General features: G+C 40.2%; 1 protein-coding gene across 12 annotated transcripts in view; it reads left to right on the top strand.

Moving 5' to 3' along the window:
- Positions 1-22,938, top strand: part of B3GALT1 (beta-1,3-galactosyltransferase 1) — a 477,862-nt gene that overhangs the window by 224,801 nt on the left and 230,123 nt on the right. For 2 of the 12 annotated variants that reach the window (XM_073633978.1, XM_073633990.1), the window contains exon 5: positions 14,444-14,530. The exons of 9 other annotated variants lie outside the window; for them this stretch is intronic. Coding sequence is in view for 1 of the 3 variants with exons in the window: in XM_073633990.1 (XP_073490091.1) it covers positions 14,506-14,530 (25 nt within the window). In the remaining 2 variants the exon portion in view is untranslated. Of the gene's footprint in view, positions 1-6,367; positions 6,514-14,443; positions 14,531-22,938 lie in introns of those variants that run through there. One more of the 12 variants, XM_073633989.1, reaches the window with a different exon arrangement.

The raw sequence follows: 22,938 nt of genomic DNA on the forward strand, positions 1-22,938 counted from the left end.
TGGTAAGTAACTGATTTATAAAAGTCAACAGCTACAGTATTTTTAGTTGTGTATATATAACATAAAACAAAAACACACAAAATAAAATACCTCAATCAGGGGGAAAAAGGCATTATGGCCACTAGATGGTGCTTCCAATCATGTCAGATAATTAAAATAAACAAAATGTGCCAAGTTTTGCCTGGGTTGTGAGAATGTGTGTCACTTTCATACAGCAAAGTTCTTACACATTGACCCCAAAGTGTTAAAGGTCAAGTAAAACATTCCATTATAAGCTTTTCTTCCATCTGTATAATAAGTCCAAAAATCGATCTTGCCAGAAATCCAGTTCTGTTCTGTGCACCCTGCAGGGTTCTTAAAGCTGAACTCCAGGAGTTCAGACACTTTTTAAAATGTGCTGGTTTGCTATGAGTTAAGTCCATCAAGGTACATGTCACCCCTCTGGCGCTCTGACAGGAGATAAATATTATTATTATTATTATTATTGCGGAGCGATTTACAACATGAGGGCAGACAGTACAATTACAATACAATTCAAATACAGGAGGAATCAGAGGACCCTGCTCATTAGAGCTTACAATCTAAAAGGGAGGGTCAAGTGATACAAAAGGTAATAACTGTGGGGGCTGAGCTGATGGAGAAAATAAAAGTACAGCTGTTGGGTGGCGGCAGGATAGACTTCTCTGAAGAGAAAAGTTTTCAGGGATCGCCTAAAAGTAGATAGAGTAGGAGATAGTCAGACATATTGGGATACGAAGTTTCAGAGGATGGGGGAGGCTCAGGAGAAGTCCTGGAGGTGAGCATTGGAGGGGGTGACAACGGAAATAGAGAGCAGGAGCTCTTGGGAGAAACGAAGAGAACGTTTAGGTTGGTATTTTGAGACTAGGTTAGTGATATAGCTGGGTGCAGAGTTGTGTATGGTTTTGTAAGTTATTGTTAGTGTTTTGAATTTAAATTGTTGGGTGAGAGGAAGCCCATGGAGGGATTGACCGAGAGCGGTAGCAAACACTGAGCAGTTGGTAAGGTTGATGAGTCTGGTAGCGGTATTCTTGACATGCTGAAGGGGGGATAACTGATGTAAAGGTAATCCAATGAGGATGGATTTACAGTAGTCAAGGTGAGAGATTACCAATGAGTGAATTAGAAGCTTTTTGGTGTCATTGGTTAAGAAGGGACGTATTTTGGAGATGTTGCGGTAGGTGAGTCAGCAAAATTTGGACATTGGTTGGATGTGGGGCCAGAAGGAGAGTTCAGAGTCCAGCATTACACCTACACCTGATCTTGACAGATAAGTCAGGGGAAGGGGCATGTGGGGCAGGAAATATTATGAGCTTGGTTTTGGATGTATTGAGTTTGAGGAAGTTGTCTGACATCCAGACCACTTCCCCAGAGAATTTGCTTTTTCACAAAACAGCAGCTCTGCCCACTCCTCCCCTCCATTGTGTATTCACAGAAGGCTTTGTATTTTGTGAGTTGGTTCACACAATGCAAAGTTCTGTGTAATTGGGCAAGAGGAGGGCAGGGGCGGGCAGAGCAGCAGCATGCAACTCCTTAACTGCTGCGACAAAGACCAGAAGGTTCAGCGCTGAAAGCATAGCGATGGCTTTTGCACATTACCAAGTACACAAGGTGGCATGCACCTCATTGGACTTAACCCATATTAAGCCAGAACATATTAGAAAGTGGCTGAATTCCTTGACTTCAGCTTTAAACCATGTCATCTCAAGACTACAGAGCATCCCCCCCTCACCCTTATGTTTAGGCAGCGAGGAGAGGGGAAAGTGTTCTATTGTTCTTCTTGTCCTTGGATGACACTACTGGTTCTCTGTAGATACAGTACAATAATTGAGCATGATCACTCTAGAACAGGATCTGTTTTTGCAGGCTCAGTAGGTAAAAAATGTAAAAAAAAAGCATAACAAAAGAAAACTAATGCTGTCACCCCATCAAAGGATTGAAATAAATAGTGAGGCCTTAAATAGATATAATCAAGTAATTTAAGAGAGGGGTACCATCATCCTCTTATGACAATAAACTGAAACCGGAGACCACCCCCAATGTTCACCAGAGAGCAATAGAGGAAATGGACTATCTTGGTACAAAAAGGATTGGTTAACTGCAGTACATTATATTTTTACTTTTGGGTTTAGATACAATTAAAAGACTGTAGTTAAGGTAATTGTAATGTTTTACGTGATTAAAGAGAAATGAAAATAGAAATTTAGCATATAAAATTATATATACAGAATATGCTATGATCCTCTTATATGATTTTTTTTTTCTTTGCAAATATGCTCATTTATCCAAGTTTGTCTGACAAATCTGATCCCAAATGTTTAATTCATACTGATTATAGAAAAAGTCTAGCAAGTAGTAAATAAATACCGATAATACCAATAAAACTGAAATGCTAAAATGAAGTATTGTTACATCTGCATCGACATTCGTTCATAGAAACTCAAACATGCCTATGTAGAATGGTTTATATGCTAGAACATAGTAAGGCAACATATTTTATAATTAAACATCTGCTTATAAATATTTGAAATTGTTAATATTTGCTTAAATTTCTTTGCAACTTTGGGTTATTAAATGTGTGCATAAACACAACGCGCTGGATGGTGAACATAAAAAGTCACGCTTTCTTGTTATAAAAGAAATCACAATAATTCTTTTTTTCTAGACGGCATACAGTCATTAAATGGGTACCTTGCTAATATTCTAAAGCCAGAACAAAGCAATATATGGGGTTGTGGGCGATTAATTTTCATTTTATGATCTTTTAACATTTCTTTTCTAATAATAAAAAATCTTTCTCTAAAAAGAGAACAGAAGCTGTTTGCTCCCAGACCTACTTTCTTTCTCTGAGTGAAACTCCAAATGGCAGGGAGATTGATGGAGTCGGTCCTCTGGCTTATCCACCTGAAAGTATACATTTCAGATTAAGCTATTGAGCTTTGTAGACACGGGCTTAAATTCTGCACACAGGTTGGGATTGTCTGGGAAACCATGTGAGATGAGGCTTTTCTTACTGCAAGAAATTAAATCTACCTAGCTAACATAAAATGTATTTTTTAGTCCTGACCATGGAGAAAACTAGGTCAATTTATTAAAGGATTTGGGAATGTTCACACAAAAAATTTTGTATAGATTCACGTCAATTATCCAATCATACACACATAAAATAAGTATGTGAACTGGACCCGAGGTATTATTGTCATTGGTTTATGACAGATAGTAATTTTAAAACAAAAACAAATTAATAGAAGTCAATATTAATGAGGATAGCAACCTTTCATTTCCTCCTTTTATTTATGTTTAACCACTTCATACCTTTATATCCCTTATGAACCAGTTTTTACAGGCTTGCATCTTTAAAGCTTTGTACACACTATAAGAAAATCAGACAAATGATCGTCCAGTTTTCCTCCATCTTTCATAGCAGGTCAAAACCGAGGATGGTACTAATTGTACAAAAATTCTTAAATAACAAAGGCTTGCTTTTTGTTGTTTGCTTTTGATTGTGCACAGTCTTTTGTATCTAATTTTTCTTGTACGAAAACAGTAGACATTAAACGAAAATCATTAGTTCTGTTCATGTACGAGAAAAATTTTGGAGTTTGTCCCTTCGGAAGTTTTCATTTGGATGATTGAATCGGATGTCGAAATCGGTGTACACGCTATATGAAAATCGAATGATCGTGCCTGGTATGGAGTTTTTCTGCCGATTTTTCTCATAGTGTGTACCCACACTTAACCAATGTCATATACAGCTTAAACGCCACACCTTTAGTCTACATCTGAATAAAAATAGTAGATACAGTGAAGCAATACATTGTATTTACTCTGTGACACTTGCAGACTATCTAGAAGTGCCATTTTACATAGGAGGGGCTGCATTTTGACAGCTGCTTCTGCTATGTAAGTCAAAGCAATTCCTCAATGTCATTTTGACAACCCATAATTGCCAGTAATAGTGGCCAAGGTAGTGGTGGCAGCTGGACATAGGAGATGGATCCTAAAAACCCATTGAAGTTTTTTAGGATGTATCTCTTATGTTCAAAATTCTCAAGCGGTTAAATACTCCAATGTGCATAGCTGTCTTTAATGAGTAAAACCAAATGGATCGAGATATTAATGATTTTCTATCACTTCCCACGATTTAATCTCCTTTGGGTCACATTGTGCTTCATAAACTACAGCCATGAGTCAAATTGAAGAATAAATCTAAAGAAGAATCACTTAGGAATATAGATTTTTTTTTTTATCCAAATAACGTGTCAACTGCAAACAGATTGGAAAATTTGCTAATGTTCCATAGATTTCCTTAAAAAAAAATCATAGATTTTATGTAAATGATATTAAGGAAGAGTGAACTGCATTGTTTCAATGAATTTCTGTGTCTGTTCTTAAATCTTCAAAGGCCATGTAATGGGTAATGTAAAATGCCATCAAGTCCAGTTCAGGTATTTTGACCTTCATGTTTCCAAAGTAGCAATTTTTGCACAACCATTCATTTACTAACCTGTTTTTTTTTTTAATTTAAAAACTACAGCAGGTAGTTATTTTTTGGGATTTTTTTTTATCTTATAAAATAAATTATTTGAACATGCTACTAGGGATATATATGTAGTATTAGAAACAATATTAATGCTATTAAAAAACTACTCTTTTAGACATAACCAGACAGCACTTACGAGACCCTGAAGCCTGCTAAAGTGGCCTCTCATTCAATATTAATGCATGTTATTTTTCCTTCAAAGTGCACCTGTACATTAAAATAATTACACATTCCTAACAAGCTAGAAACTAGCCACCCCTGACCTCTCTAGCTGCTTGTACTGTGAAGTAATTTTATTCTCAAAGCTCCTCAAGCACTTCAAAAAAGACTTTAAAGTCCAGTTTCAGTCAGTTTATAAGGTCCCCTGAACACTGGATGTTTAGACCAACCAAACTCTGAGGCTGACAGCTGTTAGAGCTGAACAGGGCTGGATGGTGTACCTAGCAATATGAACGTTTAGGGCAATATGCACCCAGGAAAAAATGCTGCAGACTTCTTGTGTTCCCTACATTCATCCCTATACTACCCTAAACATTCGTACTGCTAGGTGCACTATTCAGCCACAGCAGCTTTGTCTCTTTTAGAGTTTTACAGGTTCCCGGGACCAGAGCTGGACAGCACACCTGTGCCCTCTGCCCGTAACTACCTAAACACCAATCAAAAATCAAAGAAATGTGAAGTACTACAGTGCCTAGCCTGCTAGCTTAAATAATTACATATAATGCAAACACTTGTTGAATATTAATGATTTAGACATGGCAACCCCTTGGTCATTCAAACATTTGCAGATTCTCAGTCATGTGCTCCCCAGTGGTAATCTGCTTCCTGGTAATATGCTATGATGTCACATGTTCCACCCTGACATGTTTCGGCACTGGTCATGTGACTTTTTCAAGAGTGATATGTCACTACAAACTATCAATGGCTTTTTTTTTTTGCTGACCTATGAAGGGTCATCAACACTATTGCCACGTCTATATCATTAATATTCAACAAGTGTTTGCATTATATGTAATTATTTGAGCTAGCAGGAGAGGCAGCGCTTTACATTTCTTTGATTTTTGATTCTTTTATATGTGGGAACACGGGCAGTATCCTTAAGTATACTTGTTTTGTTTATTTACACATCACACCACCCATAGTACAGTACAGTTGTCACAGGAACTTTTGTCCCAATTGAAAAAGTTACCCTCACTTTTTTTTCTGATGACCTTAGATTTCCCATTCCAATTTCTGTCTCTGTCACAATGGTCACCAGGGTAAATGGAGAGTGTAAATCTAACTAATGGGGACTAGAGATGGGTTGTACACCCCCCCCTCCCCCCGGTTCGGGCCAGAATTCTCGAACACCGCAAAAGTTCAGAGCCGAATAACGAACCCCATTGAAGTCTGTAGGACCCGAACTGGAAAAATCAAAAGTGCCCATTTAGAGGGCTAAGATGCAAGTTATCGGGCATACAAAGGGTATGGGTGTCTGGGTACTGCCTTAGGAGACATGTATCAATGAAAAAAAAAGTTGGTAAAAAACATAATTTTTAAATGAGCAGTGATTTATTGATGCTTACAGTGAAACAATAAAAAATATAAATTCCTTTAAATATAGTGCCTGGGGGTCCCCCTATTCTGCCTGGAAAATGTCTTTACCGTGTATAGAATCTGCTGCAGCAAAATTGACATTTTATGAAGAAAAAAAATGACATTTAAATGTATTTTCCCTGCAAGCTTTCTTTATTTGGATAAGCTGGAATTTAGACGCTGGGCATGTGGGTGACAGTGACTGTATTTCTTTTCTCCCTGCAGCAGCTGGGGCAGAGAAATTTGCCTGCTATACTCTACAGCTGGTGGTGTGCCGCTGGCAGATGTGCTGCAAGGACCTATGACACCCTTCACTATACCATCATCCCTGTCAGTGGAGACTGCTGAGAGTTCATGAGTGGGTGTAGACCTGAAAGGTGAGGCGTGAGTAGGAGCAGAATTGTGTCCCTTTTGTGTGGCTTTCAGGTGCTCTTGCCAATGGGCTGAGTGGTGGGATGTTAAATGCCTTGTCAAGCATGTGGTACCCAAATGGTTAACAGATAACAGCTCCACAATTTGGTGGAATAGGATGGCTGCTCTCTTCTCTTCCATGATGGTTGCCTCATTGGGGTTGTGCCTCATCCTCACTTTCCTCCTCTGCTCTATCTGGCACCCAAGTTGCGTCAGTGACCTCATCATCATCATCATCCTCTCCATCCTCATCACTGGAGCCAACTTGGCAATACTCTGCTGCTGGGGGAGCATCACTGCCAATTTGTTGTGTGTTCTTCCCTCTGTAGGCTCATGTTCCTGCCTTCCTCAACCTCAGAACCAACATCAGAATCAGGTAATGCTTGTGCATCGTCAAGGAGCAAGTGGCTGACGCTGTGTTCAAATAACTCAATTGACTCCTCCATGCATGATGCTGGGGCTATAGCTGCAGTAGCTGTGGACAAGGAGGCAAAAAAGTCTGCTCTGGCGGACTGCGAACTAGTCTTTGCTTGAGTCATAGAAGATGAGGTTAGTTTAGTAAGCCAGACGTGGTCTGTCCTCCCGGAAATGGTGCCCTGCCTGAGGACAGACCATGTCCACCTTTGCCTGTGGACACACACACTGCTGGCCCTCTCACAGTGCCATGAGAACGTCTGACTCTCCTTGTTGTCCTCCCAGTAATGAGGGGGAGGCTTATTACTGAAATGTAACAGAGACATGGAAATGTGTACTTGGATGCACTTTAAACAATGGAAAGTGATGTTTGGTGCACTTTAACTTGAGTACTCACTATGCAGACACACTCCACTGACATACTTCAATATACTGCAGTAAAAGTGCACCGACACACTTCAATATACTGCAGTAAAGGTACACTGACGCACTTTAATATACTGCAGTAAAAGTGCACTAACGCACTTCAATATACTTCAGTAAAAATGCACTAATGCAATTCAATATATTGCAGTAAAAGTGCGCTAATGCACTTTTACCACTTCTATACCACAGGCCATCATATGACGTGCTTGGCTTTCAGTTGAGATATCTGAATGATGCCTGCAGCTACAGGCATCATCCAGATCGTTTTTTAGAGCCGGCGATTCTGAGCATAATAAGAACTATCATATCAGCTGTTCAGCTGCTTGATCGCTCTTAGAGGCGACAGGATGTCCCCCTCCCACCGCCCTCTGGTGCTTCTCCGGGCTCCCCTGTGCGATCAGGGACCCGGAGAAAGAATCAGCTGGCACCAGAAGAGAGGCATAGAGATTTCCAAGGGACAGATGGTCTCCGACAATCTCTATGATCCTCGGAGGCTCGGCCCGCACAAGTAAACAAAGCCGAGATCTCAGCTAGAAAAGCATCAGATCGTCAATTTTTTTTAGTCTGATGCTTTCCAGCCTGGAGGAGAGATAGACCCCACATCTCTCTATAAAGGGGAACTGTCACGCACCATTCCTATTACAAGGGATGTTTACATTCCTCATAATGGGAATAAAAGCGATCAAAAAAAATTTGTTAAAGGGAAAGTGTTAAAAAAAAATTAAAGTGCCCCCTTCCCCAAGAGCCCGCACACAGAAGCGAACGCAAACGTAAGTCGTGCCCGCATATGTAAACTACATCCAAACCACACATGTGAGTTATCATCGTGAACGTTAGAGCGAGAGCAGTAATTCTAGCACTAGACCTCTGTAACTCTAAACAGGTAACCTGTAAAAAAAAATTTTAAACCGCCTATGGAGATTTTGAAGTACCGAAGTTTGGCGCCATACAACGAGTGTGCGCAATTTTAAAGCACGACATGTGAGGTATCTATTTACTCTGTGTAACATCATCTGTCACATTATACAAAAATGGGCTAACTACTGTTTTGTTTTGTTTTATTCATGAAAATGTTTTTCCAATTTTGAAAAATTACCGCACAAATACCGCGTGACATAAAAAGTTACAATGACCGCCATTTTATTCTTGAGGGTGTCTGCTAAAAAAACATATATAATGTTTGGGGGTTCTGAGTAATTTTCTAGCAACAAAAAATATGATTTTTACATGTAGGAGAGAAGTGTCAGAATTTGCGTGGTGTGGAAGTGGTTAATATACTGCAGTAAAAGTGCCCTGGTGCACTGCTATACTGCAGTAAAACTGCCTTGAGACTCTACACTGACACACTTTAATATACTGCAGATAATCTGCCCTTAAACACTAAACTGACACTACAGTAAAACTGAACAGTCATACTACACTTACAATAAATCACTTTATTCACACTACGCTGATACTTTACACTCACGATAGAATCATTATAGCACACTAACTTGCTAGTAGCAATGAACAGAGCCCTGTTCTATCTCTCTCCACTCCAATATCACACTGCAAATGGCTGTTCTGAGAAGGGACCTTTATAGTGTGGGGTGGGTCTATGAGCAATGAGCCATGAATGGGCATAGTCATCATTACTTTTCTCCAATCATGGCTCTCACAGTGTTCTGTACCCTGATTGGGCAAATCCTTCATTACGTCAGCCAATCAGGGTTTCCAATGCATTGTGGGGCGCTCGACGTGCCAAACAAACGGTCGAACGCCCCAACAATTTGGGTGTTCGCTGATCAGGCGAGCAGCCAATGTTCGGCCCGAACCATTCGCCCAACACTAATGGGGACACAGACCACAATAGAAACCTGACAAAGGGCGTAAACTATCACAACCATCTCAATTCCAGCCCAATCTAAAAAAATTTAAAAAAAATAAAAATAAAAATGTTGCATTTGCAGTATACCATACAATAAATGTACAATGTAATGGAATTCGAGGGCATGACAAGATCTTGCACTTGAAATGTTTAGGTTTGCTTGCGTTGTGATGCTGTGAAATGATTTGCATACATTGAGGTAAGTGTTTCAGCTCACAGTTGAAAAATAAACATCATGTGCGCACAGGCAGGGATTATGTTAATTTCCTACTGAATTGTTATCCTGGCTGGAGTCCGTTAATTTCATTCTTGGCCCATATGCAATCAAAACCTTTATTAGCAGCATTTCTGCTTTGTCAGCCTTGTTGAATCAATATTCTGTATTTCTGTACAGATTTGATGATTGCCTCATAAAATACACACTAACTATGCTTATAAGTGATGTCTTGGTCAGATAGGTCCGTGCAACACAAAGTATCACGGAAGCCTTTGATTAGTCTGGCTGTGATTTATTTTTCTGAAATAGATTCCATCCCGGACAAAGCAACAGCTGTTAATCTCTGCACTGCTGTGAAGTTAATAATTACACTTTGGAAGTATGTTTTGTTTCATTAATTATGCTACACTCCTCGGCTTATAACAGAAGTATAATTTAATAAAGCAGGATTTATTTGAACTAATTTCTGGAAGTACGATACTTTGAATTGTCATACAAACACAATCTATGCATTTTCTACAGATTGTGAAAGCATGTCAATTATATCTAACAACTTAATGGTATTGTAATATAAACACAGTATGAGAAAGGAAGCGAAACAGGTGCCTGTATTTAGCAAAGTCATTAAATAGCAGGTGTTTATGGTAATTAGTATATTATTTGTGGAAGGAAGGTTGGTCACAAACTGAGAGTGTTCAGTAAAATGTAGACCAATGTATAATGGAAGAATTACAGTAAAATAGTCATTGGTCTGCAGATCCTCTTTTGACGGCCAGTTGACAGCATTGTACCGTAGTTATGAACACTGGGGTGCTGCATAACTGGTGTGAATATGAGAGAGAAATGAGAGAGAAAATTAATGTGCAAATTAAACATTTAAAGGCTTAGTTTACCTTTGTTCATCTTTTTTTCCCTTTTTTTTTTTTCCAGCTCCCCTATGTACCAATATAGCATTAATGTATTATTTTACGAAAATAAAACCGCTTTCCATTCATTCTACACAGGCTTACCTCACTCTATTCATAGCTGTTTAAACACACTGCTCTGTTACTTCTGCCTTACATCCTGGTCAGACTTTAGGTCATGACACAGGAAGGAGTTGACCAGCTGATCTCATTAGCACACACCCTGCATCATCTACCCTCAGCTGGTCAACTCCTTCCTGTGTCATGACCTAAAGTCTGACCAGGAAGTAAGGCAGAAGTAATGGAGCAGTGTGTTTAAACAGCTATGAAGACAGTGAGATAAGCGTGTGTAGCATTAATAGTAAGCTTTTTTTATTTTTGCAAAAAGTACATTAATGCTATATTGAAGGAGAAATTGTTGGGCCAGTAATATTGAGCAAGGGGGTAGTGCCACATCCAATATTGAAGAAGAAAAAAGAAAAATCCCCTATGTGGTAGACTTTTAAGGCACGATAATATTTCAGAAAAGTGGTTCTATAATTTCAAAAAATATTTATTAGAAAAATATAAAGAAAAAGTATATAAAAAAGCATGGAATGTTTTAACACATCTAAAACATCTAAAACCCCCTCATTTGGTTGCTGGATGTTAAGACGAGCAGTCAGAACAAATCTTTGCTTCTCAAGGGCTTTTCCTTTCCTGACCTCAGTGGGTCTTCAGGCTCCCCCTGCTCTTTGGTCATCCTTCCCCTTGCGGAGGAGGGGGTGTTGGGTCAACGGCGGGCTCCCTCTTGGGTCTGACATCTGTATACACATATACCACTGGGGATCTCTCAAATGAGAACTTGAAAGCATTTGCACTCTCGTATGTTTTTAAAGAGAAAACTACTGGAATGTTAACTATACCGTCACAACATTTAAACATAGTTTCTTCTTGCTAAATACCCATGAAGAAGGAGACAACTTAGTACTCTGAAACGCGTCAGTTGCAAGAAGTATAGACTGTATTGTATCACATTGTATATGACGGTGAATAAGTTTTAGATGTGTTAAAACATTCCATGCTTTTTTATATACTTTTTCTATATATTTTTCTAATAAATATTTTTTTAAATTCTAGAAACACTCTACAAATAATTTTCTGAAAAATTATCGTGCCTTAATAGTCCACCACATAGAAGATTTTTTTTTTCTTTTTTTCTTCTTAATGCTATATTGGTACATAGGGGAGCTGGAATTTATAAAAAAAAAAAAGTGAACAAAAATGAACTTAGCCTTTAACCTTTTACTTCCTGTCCTGCTGACAATAGTTTCCCGATCTGTTGACAATGGTTTTTAGCAGCACTAAAGTAGTGGTCAGAGCTGGCCCTTAATCCAAGCTGAAGAAATCTACTTCAGGATAACCTGCCATCAGCATAGCTTCCTCCTAGCCCACACTTACACAAGCCCTGATGAAAAGGGATAAGTTAAAGTCAAACTCCAGCTATTTGCCCTAGAAGGTATATCAACAACAGGTTGGACTCAGGAAATGCTCAGAATAACGTGAATGTTGCTCTACCTACAGTAGACTGTAGTGCAGTTCATTTTCTTCCGAATAAATATTCAGACACATTTTTCGTTATTCGGAGTTTCAGCTATATCCAAATACCCGAATTACAGTATAAACGAAACTTACCGAATGCTCCGAAAAACTAAACGAAATTCGTCCGAATTTCCAAAATGTGAATTGAAATTAGAATTGAATTTTACAGTCGAATTCTAACTGTAAACATATTTCTGAAATCAAAGACTGTGTGTGTTATTAGTACCATTTCAAAATGATGCTGTTTTTGTTAAGCCAAAGGTGATTTAAAGAGTCATTGTAATCATTTGATGAAGATTTTTCTTTTGTTTGTTCACTTTGCCACATTCAAACAAAAAAATAAAATCTAAAGTTGTCGATTCGAACACTTTGAATCGAAATAAAATCTGTAAATTTGAAAAAAGACATAAAACGAATTCCGAATACGAATCCCGAATATGTTATAAGTTTTCTTTAATTTATCAATAACATTACTAACACATGAATGAGTGGGTTAGATCTTTATAGAATGATTAAGTTGTATATATGTACGTCTTCTAGATATGGAAAAGTGAAATATACAGACTTTTATACTTATGTGAAAACATACATATTGTAGCTTCAGCCTGTGTTTCTCTTTGTAGAACTAACATATGGTAGTAATTAGCTCTCACCTTCCCCCATCACATGTGGGAGAAGGAAGGTTTCACATTTCTTAAGATGTTAAAGTTTGGGTATGGTTTAGTTAAGAATATTAGTTTTTTTTATACGGTAATATCTCTTGATTAAGATATTAATAAGAACAAGGGCCTTTCATTGAATATAATATACATACTGATTTATGTCACCTTATTTGATTTAGATGATGAAATTATAATGTATAGGTTAAATGATTTCACACATTGTTCTTGCCCACTCCTCAGGAATGCCAATGCATAGAGACTGAGCAACCCCCACCATTGCGTGAGGGGAGGAGGTGGTTGAAGCCCGCCTTTTCTGGAGTTTGTTTAAGAGCCCTTGCACACTGGGGCGGGGGGCAGCGTCGGCGGTAAAACGCCGCTATTATTAGCGGCGTTTTACCGTCGGTATGCGGCCGCTAGCGGGGCGGTTTTACCCCCGCTAGCGGCCGAGAAAGGGTTAAATACCACCGCAAAGCGCCTCTACAGAGGCGCTTTGCCGGTGGTATAGCCGCGCCGTCCCATTGATTTCAATGGGCAGGAGCAGTAAGGGAGCGGTATACACACCGCTCCTTCACCGCTCCGAAGATGCTGCTGGCAGGACTTTTTTTACCGTCCTGCCAGCGCATCGCTCCAGTGTGCAAGCCCTCGGGGCTTGCACACTGGATACACAGCAGCGGCACTTTCGGGGCAGTTTGCAGGAGCTATTATTAGCGCAATAGCGCCTGCAAACCGCCCCAGTGTGCAAGGGCTCTAATACATTTTGTCACTAGAGTTTGTAGAACTGCAAGGCAAATAAGAACCTTAAACCAGCCTTTTTAGGAAGGAGGGGTCAGATTTTAGGAGTAAAAGCTTGATTATATATACAATCTTCATTTCAAGAATAGAACTACATTATTGATGTTACTTTTACATTCTACATTTTGATATTGTTCTTGTAATATTTTGCCATTTTATTATTAAATACATTTTTGAGTTTTTACACAAGAACTGAACAAACTCTCTACTTCGGAAAATTTCTCACCAATACAGAATATCGATAATAATACCATAAATAACGGTATTTAACAGAATACGAATTGAACGAATTAACCAAATTTAACAAAACAAAATAACTAGATTAACGAATCTAAACTAAACAAAACTAATTTTCTCATTATGGCTAGTAATGGGACGGAAACTGGGGGTAGTGCTTTAGCATGTAAAAGGTAGGATGAAATTATTATTTTTTTAATACAAGAAGTGGGGGATTAAACAAAAGAGTTATTTTTTAAGCCCATTTTACAATGGCTATTGCTTTTACTCTTATGATAAATAAAAGTTGCTGAACTTTTCAACTACATAGAGTATCTCATGCTCTCCAAACTAACAAAAATTAAAGTCACGACCCTGGGACATCCATTTCAGATCCATTGGATTAAGGAGAGCAATCTTTGAAAGTCATTTTAAAATGAAAACCAAAAATGTTATATTTTGCAACTTACTAGTCATTAGATGTGGCAGCTGCTTTAGTTTTCTTTTTTCTTTTATTTGCACCTGGAGATTTGGCCAGTAACACACTTCCTGTCTTAGGGTGTCTCCATTCCACTGCAGCATTGTTAATCAGTGGAAAGGGTAGTTTTAGATGCATTGGCAGATTTTGATAACCTTAACTAATCAATTGCTGCCAAACTCCAGCTAACGGCAGTTACAGTAAAAGGTACAGCAACTGTTTCTTTTTTACTTTTTGTGATAAAGGTTTTACAGGAATGAAAGTTGACCATTGTAAGCATCACTGTCAGTGTTAAATTATTTGTCTCAACCCTCTTAACTACCACTTTATTTGGACAGCTTGGTCTGTTAAAGGAAGCTGCAAAAACTAATCGAATCACCAGGTGAAAAAAAGGGAACTAATGCAGCCACCACATCTAAGAATTGGTAAGCTGCAATATTTTGTTTTTGAATTTAATACCTCTTTCCCTAAAATTTTAGATATACAGGTGCATCTTATAAAATTTGAATTTCATCAAAAAGTTAATTTATTTCAGTAATTCAATTCAAATAGTGAAACTCATATATTTTATATAGATGGCTTACACACAGAGTTATATATTTCATACAGAAATGTCAGCTTACTGAAAAGTATGTCCATGTACAGTATAGTATGCACTCTATAGATGGTCGGGGCTCCTTTTGCGTGCACTGCTGAGGTGTTATGGAAGCCCAGGTTGCTTTGATGGCTGCTTTCAGCTCATTTGCATTGTTGGGTCTGGTGTCTCATCTTCCTCTAGACAATACCCCACAGATTCTGTAATCATCACGGACTGTGGAAAATTTTGGATTTCTTTTGGAAATCAAGTCTGGCGGAAGGGTGGAGAGGCACAGAATCCAAGTTGGATGAGGTCCAGTGTGACTTTTCCACAGTCAATGATGATTTGGGGAACCATGTCATCTGCTGGTGTTAGTCTACTGTGTTTTATCAAATCCAAAGTCAGCGCAGCCCTCAGGAAATTCACCAGGAAATTCTAGAGCACTTTTAGTCCATTTTAGTTTAACCCAATAAGTTTGCTTTCAACGTAATAAACCGCCAAACATTAGGAGTTAAAGAAAATATGTGAAAATGCATGAACTGTGTTAATATTACAACCAATTACTTTTTTGAAAGATTACTTAACATTTCCTGAGCAATGATTTAAAATTGTCTATTCTTGGTGAAGTAATTTTGTGAAATAATCTGGTGCTTTGAAAGGTCATATATAATTATGGTCATGAAAAATTCATAACGAAGCTATTGATGATAGTATAACATTACAGAAATCCGTATACAACAATATGCATTTTATCTCCTGTACCTTTTTACCTGGTAGTATAGCAGTATGTGTGCAAATTCAATTTAAATTGCTAGCACAATAATTGAAGTGTTTCTTGTAGCTGTTGATAGTAAAGGTCATTAAAGGTAATTTGTACTATTTTTATAATGTCTGCCAATAGAAAGCTGAATTCCAGGCTAAGTGCTAAATACACAAATGGGAGCTCTTTTACCTGCCAAAAGGAGATGTACTGTAGTTCTGTCCATCCATTCCTGAGTTTTACACAGCTCACCTTACAGCACAGCCCTGCCTGGCAGGGCAGAAGACTCAGCCTTTCTCTGCTAAAGTTATAGTGTTTCTTACCCCAACATTTAATATTCCTGGCATGTGCCTGCTGTACCATGTACTTGTATGAAAAAGTCTCCTGTTCTCTTTGTTTTGCTTCCTTTGTGTGCTCCTGCCAGTCCCTCTGCTTTCCTATTAAAAGTATTATTATTTTGAATTGAATTTGTCCTAGTGCCAGCCTCTTGCAACCCCATGTACAGCAGAGCTCAGACTGGGAGAGCATTCTGATAGGAAGAAAAAGCAGAATGATAGAGAGATGAGCTCAGCTGTGTGCTGCTTCTCCATTCATTGTCCAGTGACAGTCTGTAGGAGGGAGAATGCCTGTGAGCCTTATAAAAATCAAGTCTTCTGCCCTTCCAGACAGGACTGGGCTGTGTAACTCTCAGAACTGTATGTACAAAAATATAAATACTTTGGCAAGTAATACAGCTCCCAATATGTGAATTCCAACTGTGTTAAGACAGGTAGGCAGGGACCCACCCTTCAGGGACTTTTTCTAAGAATGGCTGGCAATATTTTCTAATATCCTTAGTCTTTAACTGCTTGCCGACCGACGGCCGTCAATTGACGGCCAGGCGGCGCAGCTCTCGTTGCGGGAGGGCGTCATATGACGTCCTCGCTTTCTTAGGCCACCAGGGGGCGCGCGCGCGCCGCCGGCGGCGATCGCGCGCGTCCGCCGTGTCACTAGGCACCCGGTGCGCGTGCCCGGCGGCCGCGATGTCCACCGGGCACCCGCGATTACCGGTAACACGGTCCTGTCAGAGGAGAGGAGACCGATGGTGTGTTCCCAGTACAGAGGAACACCGATCGGTCTCCTCCCCTAGTGAGTCCCCGCCCCCTACAGTTAGAATCACTCCCCTAGCAACACAGTTAACCCCTCGATCACCACCCAGTGTTAACCCCTTCACTGCCTGTCACATTTATACAGTAATCAATGCATTTTTATAGCACGGATTGCTGTATAAATGTGAATGGTCCCAAATATGTGTCAAAAGTGTCCGATGTGTCCGCCGCAATATCGCAGTCACAATAAAAATCGCAGATCGCCGCCATTACTAGTAAAAAAATAACAAAAAATAAAAATGTTATAAAACTATCCCCTATTTTGTAGACGCTATAACTTTTGCGCAAACCAATCTATATACGCTTATTGCGATTTTTTTTTTTACCAAAAATATGTACAAGAATACATATCGGCCTAAACTGAGAAAAAAATTTGTTTTAAAGAAAAAAAAATTGGATATTTATTATCGCAAAAGGTAAAAATTATTGTGTTTTTTTTAAAACTTGTCACTCTTCTTTTGTTTATAGTGCAAAAATAAAAAGGTGATCAAATACCACTAAAAGAAAGCTCTATTTGTGGGGAAAAAATGATAACAATTTCATTTGGGTCGAGTGTTGTATGACCGCGAAATTGTCATTCAAAGTGCGACAGCGCTGAAAGCTGAAAAATGGCTTGGGCAGGAAGGGGGCGAAAATGCACTGTATTGAGGTGGTTAATGAAAATGAGCATTGCTGAACTGGACAACAAATCACTTGTCAAAACAACTTTTATCATACTTCCATAGCTTAACTAAAGTAGTGACGCTGCATTAAATAAAGCACAGTCAAGATCACATTTCTATTTATGTAACAAAAAGCACCACACCACTGCTGGGCTCCCTTCATCAAGGCTTGATAACAAGGTGAATAAACTAGAAGTGAACTGCTGCCAATCCAGTACCTGACAAGCCCTGTGCTTGCAATCCAACTGGAAAAAAATAACATCAAAGGTCCAGTTTGTGTCTAGTCTATCCTCATGTTGTCAATCAAACTCTGAATGAGGGGGTAGTTCTAGACTGCCAAAACATGTTGGCTGCTTTTTGGATTGTCCCCTTGACTTTTTTTGGAATAAAATTGTATCTCAACCTCTTAGCAGTGGTGTGGAGCTTCAGTTTCAGTTTTTGTTAAATTACACTACAAGCCTTGGAGATCCTCTAGGGCAGTGGTCTCCAAACTGGGGCCTGTTGCTTGCATTTATCTGCCCCTTGGGACACTTTTCCTCCCACTGACATCAATGATGGGGCATATTCCTCCCACTGACTCCAATGATGGGGCATATTCCCCCCATTGACTCCAATGATGGGGCAGATTCCCCCCAATGATTTCAATGATGGGGCATATTCCCCCCCACTGACACCAATGATTGGACACTATTCCTCCCACTGACACCAATGATGGGGTACTATTCCAGATACTGACACCTATAGTGGGTCACTATTCCTTCCACTGACACCAATGATGGGGCACTATTCCTTCCACCAAGAGCAATGACAGGGCACTATTACTCCCAATTATACCAACAAGCCTGCACTATTCCTCCCAGTGACACCAATAATAGGGCACTATTCCCCCACTGAAAACAAAGACGGGGCTCTAGTCTTCTCACTGACCACCATGTCTGGGGCATTGTTTACTCCTACTGGCTTCGGGACATTTTCTACTTTCTCTGGCCACAGTCTGACCCCCCTAAAGTCTAAAGCACTTAACTTGCTCTTTGGAAAGTTTGGAAATCCCTGCTCTAGAGTGTAAAAGCTGTCTGTCCAGGAACCAGGTCATTAACACCAACATCAATACTTTGAGATAGCAATACCAGTGAGATGACCCTGTGGGGGAGATTTACTAAAATTGGTGCACTCAGAATCTGGTGGAGCTGTTTAAAAACAAGAAAAAAACAAAACAAATGGAAGCTTGTTTTATTGCAGAGCTGCATCAGATTTTGCACTCTTTTGCAGTTTTAGTAAATGACCCCCTATTAGGTCACATGATTTTATGCTGCCATCGCTACTGTGCACAGACCTTAGAGGAGCCATTTTAGCAATTTTCCTTCTCTGACTCCATAAGGTACTGTGTAACCCCCTTCTCTTATGCCAGCCTACATATTTTGCTGAAGTATATTCAGCAAATTAGGTGGACTTGCATAATGCAACCAGATGCTGCTGGCTAGTAACTCTCCTAGTCCAGTAATTTGCTTTCCTACACAGATTCACACAGGAAAGCCCTATTTTGAGTACACTCAAGGCCCTCTCCCTAATAAAGGGGGAGTTTTTTCAGGACCCCAAAAACACATTGAGGTTTTTTTTGGTGTACACCAATACATCAATTTGGACTCTCTTTATCATTTGGTCTGGCACTTCTTCTATTAGTGAATGTTGTTTTCTGCCACTTAAATAATAAGTTCACACTTTAGGACCCATAATTGGGGTGTAACATGTTCTTGTTCCACCTCTTATCCCCTCACTGCCACCACCCCAGTGTGACAGCTGTCCTTATCCCCGCACCCACTGTCAGATTTTTAAAAAGCCCACCCAGCCACGTCGAATCATTCACAGGAAACTGTGAAAGGAAAAAAAAACACAGCAGATGGACGTCTAGTTTGAATGGACTGCGGCCCTGCTGGTAAGCACGCTCATAGTTAATTCACACTGTGTACAGCTCTGCAAATGACCACCCACAGAGCTGTAAACAGTGTGTGCAGGAGCCTGATATTGCACCTGTGATCTGCTGAACACGGGTGCGATACTTTGTAGGCTCCTGTTTTAAAAAAATAAATAAATGCACATTTTTAAACCTGCAAAAACATGTGCATTTGTTATTTTTTTTTAATTAAAGGTGAACATAGCCTTTAATTTGCTAGGCTGTTGTCCATGTTGACCTCCCTTTGACTGTCCATAAGCTGTTAGCGCTTTAGGCCCACAGCCAAGGAAGTCCCACACCTGCTGTGGTCAGCGTGCCGAGAGGAAGCACAGAACCCGAGATTATGGTTTTCACTGTAGTAGCACCAACTACTACAGTGATTGTCCGCGTCTTCAGCAGCCCATCAGGTTAGAGATATGTATACTTACATTGTGCCATGCTGGACCAATGTAGGTATGCAATACAAATAATTTCTGAAGTTCAGCTTTAACTGTTTCACTTGACTGACAACTATAATAGATTAAATATATTAAAAAATGCATTAAAAACAATTTAAATTTGTATTAAACCCTCAGTGTTTTTTAGCTTAAAGCCAATTTAACCACTTGAGGTCCGGCCCATAGCCGAATGATGGCTACAGCGCGGACCTCAATCTCCGGGAGGCCGTCATAGGACGTCCTCCCCTGTGCACACGCACCGCGCGCACCCTGCAGGGCGCGCGGTGTGCGCGCTGTGATCACCAAGTCACGGAGACTCGGATGATCACAGATCCAAGTAAGGGGCCGGTCCCGGCCCCTTACCATGTGATCAGCTGTCAGCCAATGACAGCTGATCACATGATGTAAACAAAAGCTTGGTGATCGGTTTCGTTTTCTCCTCATGCTGACAGCGTGAGGAGGAAAAAAAAGCTGATCACCGGCTTATTTCAAAGGGACATCAGTCCCCAAGAGGAAGGAGGCACAGATGCCTCATCTGTGCCTCCAAGTGCCATCTGTCATTGCCACCTGCCAGTGCCCACAAGTGTCACCTATCAATGCCCACAAGTGCCACCTATCAATGCCCACAAGTGCCACCTATCAATGCCCACCAGTGGTGCCAATCAGTGCCACCTAGCAGTGCTGCCATCAATCAGTGCCCAACACTGCCACCCATCAGTGCCAATCACCGCCACCCATCAGTGCCCATCACTGCCACCCATCAGTGCCCATCAGTGCCGCCTCATCAGCGTACATCAATGAAGGAGAAAAATGACCTGTTTGCAAAATTTTATAACAAAATATAAAAAAAATATAATTTTTTTTTTTAATTCTGTCTTTTTCAATTTTTTTAACAAAAACTAAAAACCGCAGAGGTGATCAAATACCATAAAAAGAAAGCTCTATTTGTGGGAAAAAAATGATAAAAATTTCATTTGGGTACCGTGTTGTATGACCGCGCAATTGTCACTCAAAGTGCGACAGCGCTAAAAGCTGAAAATTGGTCTGGACAGGAGGGGGGTTTAAGTGCCCAGTAAGCAAGTGGTTAAACTCTACATTTTTTTTTTTTTTTTTAATGGCCATGACATCCCCTGCATGTGTGCACTGGAGTCACATCATCACTGCATAGAGCAGTGCCATAAATGTACTCTGAGCTGTGCATGCGTGGCTCAGTGTACATGACAGCTGACAGGCAGGGGCAACCCTACCTGTCAGCTTTTTTTTTAAATATGAGTTTAACTGTGCTTCAACAAATTTAGCACAATAAAATAAACCTTCCCCAGTAAACTATTTCTTAAAATTCTTACCCATGTACTTCTAGTTTACCATTTCCAATGCTGCTAGCTCCTGCTCTGAGTGCAGCTTCCCTGAACTGATCTGGTCTTGGCACCAGCTTAGACTGGAACATAGGCAAGGATTAAACAATAAAGAAGCTGCATACTCGGCATCGGATTAAAACGGCTGCTGAAAGTACTTTATAAAAAACAAAGGGTTTAACCACTTCAGCCCTGGAAGAATTTACCCTCTTCCTGACCAGGCCATTTTTTGCGATATTGCACTGTATCGCTTTTTATTTTTTTTATTATTTTATATAAACAAAAAAAGAGCGCCTATTTTTGAAAAAAACACAATATTTTGCTTTTTTTGCTATTTTAATACTTTTTTGGGACCAGTTACATTTATACAGAGATCAGAGCTAAAAATAGCCATTGATTACTGTATAAATGTCATTGGCAGGGAAGGGGTTAACTGTGTTCCCTAGGTGTGTTCTAACTGTGGGGGGATGGGGCTGACTAGGACAGGAGACCAATCAGTGTTCAGCCTTAGTATGAACACACGATCTGTCTCTACTCTCCTGAGAGAACCAGATTTGTGTGTTTACACACACAGATCCCAGTTCTCGCTCTGACACGAACGATTGCGGGTGCCCACCGGGCACGCGCATTGGCTTCGGGGGCAAGCTGTGCGGGAGCCTGCTAAAGTGTCTTAAAGAGCCGACATACAGCTACGACGGCTCGCGCAGGGGAGCCAACCTGCTGCAGTATAACTGCGGTGGCTAGTCCGGAAGCGGTTAATATCAGTTTAGGGTATACATTGCTAGAACCAAAACTGTGTATTCATTGAAGATGAACTATAATTTCCCTCAACACTGAAAGGCAGAGTGATTCCTCTGTGCCATTGAATGATGCACTATATTATTGTCTGAGAACCGAAACAAACAATAAGAGACAGCAGCTAAGCATTAAATAAAGGTTTTTAGCATTGGTATACACAAAAGCTTTATTGTTTGACTGCTGAAAAGCTGTTCATGTTGACCATGTTTTCCACACCTCCAAGTAGAGGCCCATTTGTGATATCAAGTCAAATTGAAGTACTTTCACTATTTTTATTAAAAATAAATACATTTAAGGGTATATTAATGAAATCCGAGCTGGAATAATTTTGTATCTTTTATATTTGCCCAGAGTTCAGCTTTGATTTATTAAGTGAAAGTTCTAGTTCTAGGGGAACTTGGGTAGCCCATTATTATACAGCTAACGAGAAGAGGGTGGGGGGGGTATAGTGGCGCTTGGAGAGAGATGGATGAGTGGGATACAAAACTATCGGTAAAGGTGATTATGTTAATAAAATCCAGTGGTTGGGGGTAGCTTGGACCCTGGAAAGTACAGTTCAGGCTAGAATGGGTTAGGAACAAGTTTGATGGGTTAAAGATGTACATAGCACTCTAGCGCTCTCCAGCCAGCTGTGGAAGAGGAAGCAGCTCTGTAGATTTATAATGTGGAGAACAGTGGCACTCATCTGAGTGCAGTATATTAAAATGATTATTGATGAATTTATTAAGATAAAAAACTTAAATAAGAATCTCACAGGGTAAGGATTAAAATGGCTAGTCACAAGGGGAGGCTCGCTGTGTAGTCCTGATCCAGATAGCTGGCAGTGTGGGGTGCTGCTGCTGTCTTGCTAGCTGCAGGAGTTTCCAAGGCTCCGAGTCAAGTTGGCAGTCATCTCCCCGTTGGCTGTGATGTCACTGGATGTGGGGCACAGGGCCAGCAGGCACGTGTTCGGAGCATGCATGCTCCTTCTTCAGGCTGTGAGGCTGTCTACAGCCTGAAGAAGGAGCACGCATGCTCCGAACACTTGCCTGCTGGCCCTGTGCCCCACATCCAGTCTACAGCCTGAAGAAGGAGCACATATGCTTCGAATGCATGCCTGCTGGCCCTGTGCCCCACATCCAGTCCTGAGCCTGAAGAAGGAGCAC

The sequence above is a fragment of the Aquarana catesbeiana genome, linkage group LG06, assembly GCF_042186555.1.
Source record: "Aquarana catesbeiana isolate 2022-GZ linkage group LG06, ASM4218655v1, whole genome shotgun sequence".
In the NCBI taxonomy this organism is placed as follows: Eukaryota; Metazoa; Chordata; class Amphibia; order Anura; family Ranidae; genus Aquarana; species Aquarana catesbeiana.